The 10355-nt window shown below is 47.0% G+C and overlaps 1 protein-coding gene across 4 annotated transcripts in view; it reads left to right on the top strand.

Moving 5' to 3' along the window:
- Positions 1 to 4934: 4934 nt before the first annotated feature.
- Positions 4935 to 10355, top strand: part of abcd3.S (ATP binding cassette subfamily D member 3 S homeolog) — a 38459-nt gene continuing 33038 nt past the window's right edge. Inside the window, exon 1 of one of the 4 annotated variants that reach the window (XM_018259563.2) lies at positions 4935 to 5081. In XM_018259563.2, coding sequence (XP_018115052.1) covers positions 4978 to 5081 — 104 coding nt within the window. In that variant the 5' untranslated portion in view covers positions 4935 to 4977. 4 annotated transcript variants of the gene reach the window in all.

The raw sequence follows: 10355 nt of genomic DNA, 5'->3' as shown, positions 1-10355 counted from the left end.
CTGGTCCAGCATCTTACTGCTCTACCTCTGCTCTCCTTGACCCGTCTGAACCACCCTCCACTCCGCCTTCCACCTTGACCACCTGTTCCCATTCCCAGTCATCTGCCACCAGCCAAGTTTCTGTGAAGGCCATGTTTGAGCGTAAGAAGCCAATGTCTGACTGTCACCCCCTTGCCCGGCGTCTGACAGCTGGCTTGTCTGCACTCTTAGCCCGCCAGCTTTTACCATACCAGCTGGTGGACTCTGAGGCCTTCCGCAAATTTGTAGCAATTGGGACACCGCAGTGGAAGGTACCCAGCCGCAATTTTTTTTCTAAAAAGGGAATACCACACCTGTACCAACATGTGCAGAGCCAAGTTACCGCATCTCTGTCACTTAGTGTTGGGCCAAAGGTCCATATGACTACTGACGCATGGTCCTCCAAGCATGGTCAGGGCAGGTATGTCACCTACACTGCCCACTGGGTGAACTTGGTAATGGCTGGGAAGCAGGGAATGGGTAGCTCAACAACAACAGTGGAGTTGGTGTCACCGCCACGGATTGCACGCGGTTCTGCCACCACCTCTACTCCTCCATCGCTCTCTACCTCGTCTTCTTCCTCTTCTTCTTCTTACTCTGCTGCTGGGTCCTCCTTCTCCTCCTCCACACCTGTGCACCCCCAGCTCCCCCTAGGCTATTCGACGTGCCAGGTACGCCGTTGTCACGCTGTCTTGGGGATGACGTGCCTGGAAAGCAAAAACCATACCGGATCTGTACTCCTGTCATCTCTGCAGTCACAGGCCGATCGGTGGCTGACCCCACACCAACTGCAGATCGGAAAAGTGGTGTGTGACAATGGAAGCAATCTGTTGGCAGCGTTGAGACTGGGCAATTTAACACATGTGCCCTGCATGGCACATGTGTTAAATTTAATAGTCCAACGTTTTGTCTCCAAGTACCCAGGATTCCAGGACGTTCTCACCCAGTCCAGAAAGGTGTCGGCCCATTTCAGACGTTCCTACACAGCCATGGCACGCCTTGCTGACATTCAGCAGCGCTACAACATGCCAGTCAGGCGTTTGATTTCTGACAGCCAGACTCGCTGGAATTCAACGCTCCTTATGTTGGAACGTCTGCTGCAACAACAAAGGGCCGTCAACGAGTACCTTTTTGAACTGGGTGGTAGGACTGGATCTGCAGAGCTGGGGATTTTTTTCCCCCGTTACTGGGTGCTTATGCGCGATGCCTGCAGGCTCATGCGACCTTTTGAAGAGGTGACAAATATGGTCAGTCGCACCGAAGGCACCATCAGCGACCTAATACCCTTCGCTTTCTTCCTGGAGCGTGCCGTGCGACGAGTGACAGATGAGGCTGTAGACCAGCGTGACGAGGAGCTGGAAGCGCGCGATTTCTGGTCGGAATCACCAGAACGAACCCAAGCACCTGCTGCAACGCAGGGAGAGGTGCCAGAAGTGGAGTCAGAGGAGGAAGGTGGCTTTGTGGAGGAGGAGGAGGAGGACCAACAGGAGCAGGCTTCCCAGGGGGCTAGTGGTGACCTTTTGGGGACCCCTGGTCTTGTACGTGGCTGGGGGGAGGAGACCGTGGATGATGCAGTCCTTGATAATGAGGAAGCGGAGATGGATAGCTCTGCATCCAACCTTGTGAGAATGGGGTCTTTCATGCTGTCATGCCTGTTGAAGGACCCCCGTATCAAGAGGCTTAAGGAGAAGGACCTGTACTGGGTCGCAACGCTACTAGACCCTCGGTACAAGCATAAAGTGTCAGAAATGTTACCAACATACCACAAGTCCGAAAAGATGCGGCATTTACAAACCAGCCTGCAAAACATGTTGTACAATGCTTTTAAGGGTGATGTCACTTCAGGAACTCATCAACATTCCAGGGGCAGAGGTGCCAGTAATCCTGCCACGAGCGCACCTGCAAGGACAAAGCCCTTTGGCCAGTCTGTAACGTCAGACATGCAAATGTTTTTCTGTCCAAGGCAGCGCCACAACCCTTCTGGATCCACCCTCAAAGAACGCCTCGACCGGCAGGTAGCGGACTACCTGGCATTAACTGCAGATATCGACACTCTGAGGAGCGATGAACCCCTGGACTACTGGGTGTGCAGGCTTGATCTGTGGCCAGAGCTGTCACAATTTGCCATGAACCTCTTGTCTTGCCCAGCCTCAAGTGTGCTCTCAGAAAGGACCTTCAGTGCAGCAGGAGGGATTGTAACTGAGAAGAGAACTCGCCTAGGTCACAAAAGTGTCGATTACCTGACCTTTATTAAAATGAATGAGGGGTGGATCTCGGAGGGTTACTGCACGCCGGAAGACTTGTTCTGACTTCTATGCAGCTGTCCTTCTCTTCAAGCCTCATGACTCCACACACAGCTGTCCTTTAGCGTCCTCCTCCCTCCGCCACCGTTACAAACTAGGGTGCAAACCCTACTGGTTTAATTTTTTCTGGCCTCTGTGCTTCAGTGGCTGCAACCAAAAAAAACTGGGCAAACAATGTCTACAAGGTCAACGTATGGCAAAAAATGACTATTTTCAGCATTTATATGGCATATTTTTTCTGGCAACTGTGCTTCAGTGGCTGCGACCAAAAAAATGCATATTTTCTGCATTTATATGGCATAATTTTTCTGGCCTCTGTGCTTCAGTGGCTGCAACCAAAAAAATTTATATTTTCAGCATTTATATGGCATAATTTTTCTGGCCTCTGTGCTTCAGTGGCTGCAACCAAAAAAATTTATATTTTCAGCATTTATATGGCATAATTTTTCTGGCAACTGTGCTTCAGTGGCTGCGACCAAAAAAATGACTATTTTCAGCATTTATATGGCATATTTTTTCTGGCCTCTGTGCTTCAGTGGCTGCGGCCAAAAAAACTGGGCAAACAATGCCTACAAGGTCAACGACGTTGACCTTGTAGGCATTGTTTGCCCAGTTTTTTTGGCTGCAGCCACTGAAGCACAGAGGCCAGAAAAAATATGCCATATAAATGCTGAAAATAGTCATTTTTTGCCATACGTTGACTCAACGTATATGGCAAAAAATGACTATTTTCAGCATTTATATGGCATATTTTTTCTGGCAACTGTGCTTCAGTGGCTGCGACCAAAAAAACTGGGCAAACAATGCCTACAAGGTCAACGTATGGCAAAAAATGACTATTTTCAGCATTTATATGGCATATTTTTTCTGGCAACTGTGCTTCAGTGGCTGCAACCAAAAAAACTGGGCAAACAATGTCTACAAGGTCAACGTATGGCGAAAAATTACTATTTTCAGCATTTATATGGCATATTTTTTCTGGCAACTGTGCTTCAGTGGCTGCAACCAAAAAAACTGGGCAAACAATGTCTACAAGGTCAACGTATGGCGAAAAATTACTATTTTCAGCATTTATATGGCATATTTTTTCTGGCAACTGTGCTTCAGTGGCTGCGTCCAAAAAAACTGGGCAAACAATGCCTACAAGGTCAACGTATGGCAGTTGTTTAAAGAGAACAGTAGATTACTAGCCAGCAAAGCTACCTAAGCTAAAATGTCCCTCAAATCCCTGCAGACTTCTGTCCCTCCAATACAGAGCAGTATCAAGCAGATTACTAGCCAGCAAACTTACTATCATCTGTCCCTGAAATCACTAACAGCTCTCCCCCTACACTATCTCTTCCAAGCACACACAGGCAGATTTTTCAGATACATTTTTGCCCTTGATCCCCCTCTGGCATGCCACTGTCCAGGTCGTTGCACCCTTTAAACAACTTTAAAATCATTTTTCTGGCCAGAAATTTTTTTTTTAGATGTTAAAGTTCGCCTTCCCATTGAAGTCTATGGGGTTCGCGAACCGTTCGCGAACCGCTCGCATTTTTGCGCAAGTTCGCGAATATGTTCGCGAACTTTTTTTCCGACGTTCGCTACATCCCTAGCAGGCAGTTATCTCTATCCCTGAGACGAGTCACGTGGCTGTGAGGAGCCGTGACATCTCCAACTTTATTCAGCGCACAGTCCAGCCAGCGAGGGGGCGGGCAGTGTCACTGCCATGGAGCAGCAAGACTCAGCATACTTAACGCATTTTAGGACATGCTACGCACAAATACCCAATGCGTTCCGTATAAGCAGCAGAGTCTCTCATTGCATATTGCTCAGTCCCCACCAGCGATGTGACCAGCATTAGCTGGGCCGCATGCATCTCCATCCCGGGCCCCTAAAACCAGGTGGGTGGGCCCTAGCCTAGGGCGCCTTGTGGGTAATCCGGCACTGCTGAGGAAGCAGGCCCCGCCGGGCCCCCTGTACCCCCGTTCTGCTTCTTCGGTAGTTACACCACTGGGTAGTGTCTTACTTTAACCTTTGTCCCAGGAGGCATCCCAGGGCCAGGCCATGGGTTGAGGTCTGACCCACACCTGTGCCATACGTGTGTTTCATGGGGAGGAAAGGAGGTGTAAACGAAATGCTGCTACTCATTACTGTTTTTTAAAATATTCAAATATATATATTTGAAACAATCTGTTCAGGGAGGGAGAAAGCATCTGTGCAGGGAGAGGGGATAAAATATCTGTGCTGGGAGAGGGGATAAACTATCTGTGCAGGGAGAGGGGATAAACTATCTGTGCAGGGAGAGGGGAAACCATCTGTGCAAAGAGAGGGGTAGCAATCTGTGCAGGGAGGAGAAGAACGTTCAGTGCAGAGAGGGAGGCGGAACCTATGAAAGCAGTGATTGGAGAAACAATCTGTGCAGGGAGGGGGGAAACAATTTGAGCCGGTAGTGGAGAAACGGTATTTTCTCTTTAGCTTGCATGGCAGGAGATGTAGTCCTACAGTTTTAAAAAGAGAAATTGCAAGTTCTGCACCAGAAACTCGAAGCAGTTTCCATGGTGATGACTAGGTGGGAGGAATTGTGGGCGGGGCTATTGCTTTCCCAGCATGCTGCGGGTGGGTGACCGGCTTCCCTTCTGTCTATGCTCCGCCCTTTCTCCTGACAGTGACCATGGCGCCGGTGTACAGCAAGTACCTGAATGCACGTAACACGTCTGTAGCTGGTGCGGCGCTCTTTCTGCTCTACCTAATAAGCAAGCGGAGGGGAGCGAGCGGGTGAGCCAGGGGTCTGTGGGAGGCAACTCAGGGCTCTGATTGGGTAGTGTCTTAGTTTAACCTTTGTCCCAGGAGGCATCCCAGGGTCAGGCCATGGGTTGAGGTCTGACCCACACTTGTGACATACATGTGTTTCATGGGGAGGAAAGGAGGTGTAAACGAAATGCTGCTACTCATTACTGTTTTTACAAATATTCAAATATATATATTTGAAACAATCTGTTCAGGGAGGGAGAAACCACCTGTGCAGGGAGAGGGGAGAAACTATCTGTGCAGGGAGAGGGGAGAAACCATCTGTGCAGGGAGAGGGGAGAAATTATCTGTGCAGGGAGAGGGGTTGCGATCTGTGCAGGGAGGGGGGATAAACTATCTGTGGAAGGAGAGGGGAGAAACTATCTGTGCAGGGAGAGGGGAGAAACTATCTGTGCAGGGAGAGGTGAGAAACTATCTGTGCAAGGAGAGGGGTAGCGATCTGTGCAGGGAGAGGGGATAAACTATCTGTGCAGGGAGAGGGGAAACCATCTGTGCAAAGAGAGGGGTAGCAATCTGTGCAGGGAGGAGAAGAACGTTCAGTGCAGAGAGGGAGGCGGAACCTATGAAAGCAGTGATTGGAGAAACGATCTGTGCAGGGAGGGGGGAAACAATTTGAGCCGGTAGTGGAGAAACAGTATTTTCTCTTTAGCTTGCATGGCAGGAGATGTAGTCCTACAGTTTTAAAAAGAGAAATTGCAAGTTCTGCACCAGAAACTTGAAGCAGTTTCCATGGTGATGACTAGGTGGGAGGAATTGTGGGCGGGGCTATTGCTTACCCAGCATGCTGCGGGTGGGTGACCGGCTTCCCTTCTGTCTATGCTCCGCCCTTTCTCCTGACAGTGACCATGGCGCCGGTGTACAGCAAGTACCTGAATGCACGTAACACGTCTGTAGCTGGTGCGGCGCTCTTCCTGCTCTACCTAATAAGCAAGCGGAGGGGAGCAAGCGGGTAAGCCAGGGGTCTGTTCGAGGCAACTCAGGGCTCTGATTGGGTAGTGTCTTACTTTAACCTTTGTCCCAGGAGGCATCCCAGGGCCAGGCCATGGGTTGAGGTCTGACCCACACCTGTGCCATACGTGTGTTTCATGGGGAGGAAAGGAGGTGTAAACGAAATGCTGCTACTCATTACTGTTTATACAAATATTCAAATATATATATTTGAAACGATCTGTTCAGGGAGGGAGAAACCATCTGTGCAGGGAGAGGGGAGAAACTATCTGTGCTGAGAGAGGAGAAACCATCTGTGCAGGGAGAGGGGAGAAACTATCTGTGCAGGGAGAGGGGTAGCGATCTGTGCAGGGAGAGGGGATTATCTGCAAGTTCCATGACTCAATTTCAAGCTGTGACACAATGCACAACTGAAGTTTTCATCAGCAGTATGAAGTTGGCAGACGATCCCTAACTCTGCAATCTCGCCCTGCCCCAGTGCTTTTCAGCCAATGACAGCTTCTCCCTTCTTTAAGTCCCGCCCCTGTAAGCACAGGGTTCCTGTTTGGGCTCTTTTCTCTATGGCAGTGATGGGCAAAGTGCGGCTCTCCAGCTGTTGCTGAACTATAAGTCACTGCTCTATGGCATAGAGAGAGCTGGGTGGCAGCATGCTGGAGCTTGCAGAGAAACAGCACATGAGAGAGACAAATCAGTTTGTGTATGTTGTGCTTAATATTTGCCTAGCTATGACTCTTTGTAGTTTATTTAGCTACCACAGAGCCTGTGTACAGAGTTTGCCTAGTGCTGGTATCAGTAGAAACCTGGATCCTGTTATATACAGTGTGTGCAATGCCCACTTATACAATCATTTTTTTTGTAGGGGGCCCCTGGCACTGATAGTTTTTTTTTAACTTATAGGGGGGCCCTGACCACCAATGATTTGTTTTAACTTATGGGGGGGGGCCCTGACCACCAATGTTTTTTTTAAAAAAAATATTTATGGGGCCCCTGGTGCCAATAGTTTTTTTTTTTAACTTATGGGGGGTCTTGACCACCAATGCTTTTTTAAAAACTTTTATATGGGACCCTGACGCCAATTTTTTTGTTTTTTAAATTATAAGGGGGCCCTGACCACCGATGCTTTTTTAAAAAACATTTATCGGGCCCCTGGTGCCAATAGTTTTCTTATTTAACTTATAGGGGGGGCCTGACCACCAATGCTTTTTTAAAAACTTTTATATGGGACCCTGACGCCAATTTTTTTGTTTTTTAAATTATAAGGGGGCCCTGACCACCGATGCTTTTTTAAAAAACATTTATCGGGCCCCTGGTGCCAATAGTTTTCTTATTTAACTTATAGGGGGGGGCCTGACCACCAATGCTTTTTTAAAAAACATTTATGGGGCCCCTGGTGCCAGTAGTTTTTTTTTAACTTATGGGGGGGCCCTGACCACTAATGTTTTTTATAACTTGTGAGTGGGGGGTTTACCATTTTAAGCGGTTGTGTCTTTGTGGACATTTTACTGTGGTGTGGGCGGGATCTGCGGTGGGCCTTGGGGACCGGGGGGCCCCAGAAATTTTGCTGTACAGTGCCCGTGATTTCTGATGGCGGCCCTGCATACATGTGTTTCATGGGGAGGAAAGGAGGTGTAAACGAAATGCTGCTACTCGTTACTGTTTTTACAAATATTCAAATATATATATTTGAAACGATCTGTTCAGGGAGGGAGAAACCACCTGTGCAGGGAGAGGGGAGAAACTTTCTGTGCAGGGAGAGGGAGATGTAGTCCTACAGTTTTAAAAAGAGAAATTGCAAGTACTGCACCAGAAACTTGAAGCAGTTTCCATGGTGATGACTAGGTGGGAGGAATTGTGGGCGGGGCTATTGCTTACCCAGCATGCTGCGGGTGGGTGACCGGCTTCCCTTCTGTCTATGCTCCGCCCTTTCTCCTGACAGTGACCATGGCGCCGGTGTACAGCAAGTACCTGAATGCACGTAACACGTCTGTAGCTGGTGCGGCGCTCTTTCTGCTCTACCTAATAAGCAAGCGGAGGGGAGCAAGCGGGTGAGCCAGGGGTCTGTGGGAGGCAACTCAGGGCTCTGATTGGGTAGTGTCTTACTTTAACCTTTGTCCCAGGAGGCATCCCAGGGCCAGGCCATGGGTTGAGGTCTGACCCACACCTGTGCCATACGTGTGTTTCATGGGGAGGAAAGGAGGTGTAAACGAAATGCTGCAGCTCATTACTGTTTTTACAAATATTCAAATAGATCTTTGAAAAGATCTGTTCAGGGAGGGAGAAGAACGGGCAGGGAGGGGGGAACCTATGAAAGCAGTGAGTGAAGGGAGAAACAATCTGTGCAGGGAGTGGGTGGGCTAAATAGGTTGCTACCATTTCTGAAGGAGGTTATTTGCCCTAAAGTAAACTGCAATGGAAAATCCGAACCAGGCCCGGACTGGCAATCTGTGGGTTCTGGCAAAGGCCAGAGCTGCTGCTGTAAGTTGCCATAGACAGTCACTATTTAGTGGGCTGGTGGTAGACTGTTTGGGCCTCGGTGTGGCCTGTTGGGGCCTCTGGGTACCTGAAATGCCAGGGCCTATTTTTATTCTCAGTCCAGACCTGATCCGAACGTAGTTCAGAGAAAATAAATTTGCTTTATACTAGTTATTATGACACAGCGTTTTCTCTTAAGCTTACATGGCCACGCAGGGCTCTGATTGGGCATTATCTTACTTTAACCTTTGTCCCAGGGGGCATCCCAGGCCATGAGTCGAAGTCAGACCCACACCTGTGCCATACATGTGTTTCATGGGGAGGGATGGGGGTGTAAATGAAGTGCTGTTTTTATTTCTGCCAAATTATATTTCTCAACATGATTCCAGAGGGGATGCTGGTAAGTGCCATTTCATGCTTTAAATGAATGAATGGCACATGTTGCCATGTGCCTTGGCAGGTGTATTGCAGCACTGACAGATAATAAATTAACTTACTGCATGTAGAGTAAAGGTGATCTTTCCTGTCTGTGATTTGCTCATTCAGGTGCCATACAGTTGTGAGAGTTTCACAGTGACTCCTGTTGCAAATATCTGCCTTGGGAAGATCAGTGTACAGCGGCATCAGGTGACCTGCCTGATACCCAATACCAGAATTGGCATATCCACTGATTTTGCTTGTTTTACTTTTATATTTTGTGTACTGCAGCAGGATATATGTGTGTATACCGTTCAGTTTGCCCTGGTGTCATTTGTTTCTTGATGACAAAATTATTTTTGTATTCCTAGCTTTTTTTTTAGCTCACAATTCATTTAGTGATTTATATTCTTGTGTCTTTTGTCTTTTTTTTGTTAGTACAAAATGAATTGTGAAAAATATTCCTTGTGTATTAAGGGGAATGTGCCAAAATGTATAGCTCATGTAAAGCAGAGTAAGATGTAAGCAGCCTATACGTCCAACAATTGTTAAATACTTCTAGGTTACTAGATTTGATTATGGCAGCGTCAGGTGAGAAAAGGACAAAAATATGTATATGATTCCATTTGTGAGTGAAAGGATGATAAATTTTCCTTCAAAGGGGAACTTCACCAAAATAATGAAAATATTCTTTGCATAATAAAAAAAAAATGTAATTCGAAGTATCTTAGCAATTTGCAAATTATAATGCTATCAATTGAAATATTTGTCCCATATTTGTCCCTTTCTGATGCCTGTACTGCTGGCTCTGAGTCTTAAAACAATGTAGCAAAAAGTGACTCCGTCTTAGATGGGAGCAGTAAATCAGAAGTGATGTCATCCAGGTGCATTGTGGGGGTAGTTGAAAGTGAGAGAAGAAAGTTAATGCTGGGGAGTCACCCATTAAGTGACAGTAATAGGGTGTAGGTGCTGTCCTTGGATAATCTGTTAATATGTTTCTGTTGTAAGCTGACAATTGATTATCATTATGACCAATTTATCTAGAACAACATTAGGGGGTTATTTATTAAAGTCTGAATGCTAAAAACTCAAAACATTGAGTTTTTTTACCAAATTTTTAGTCGGAAAACAAACTCAAATTTTTTGAGATTTATTATACTCTGAGGATGCAAAAAAGTCAGAATCAGGAAGTATGTTAATCTGAATAATAAAAAGGAAATGTACAGGTAGTTATATTTATAACTATATAAACAGAACAAACCAGTGTGTTCTAGAGGTCGGTAGTGACTGGGACACAGCATGGCTGTGTTTCAAACTGAATCTTGGAATTTTGGCAGTGCCTTTGGAATTGACGAAATGGCAGGCATGATATTGGGTATTAAGATGAATGCTTATGGTTTCATT

Source organism: Xenopus laevis, chromosome 4S (genome assembly GCF_017654675.1).
Source record: "Xenopus laevis strain J_2021 chromosome 4S, Xenopus_laevis_v10.1, whole genome shotgun sequence".
Lineage (NCBI taxonomy): Eukaryota > Metazoa > Chordata > Amphibia > Anura > Pipidae > Xenopus > Xenopus laevis.
This window is presented reverse-complemented; position numbering and strand designations above follow the sequence as displayed.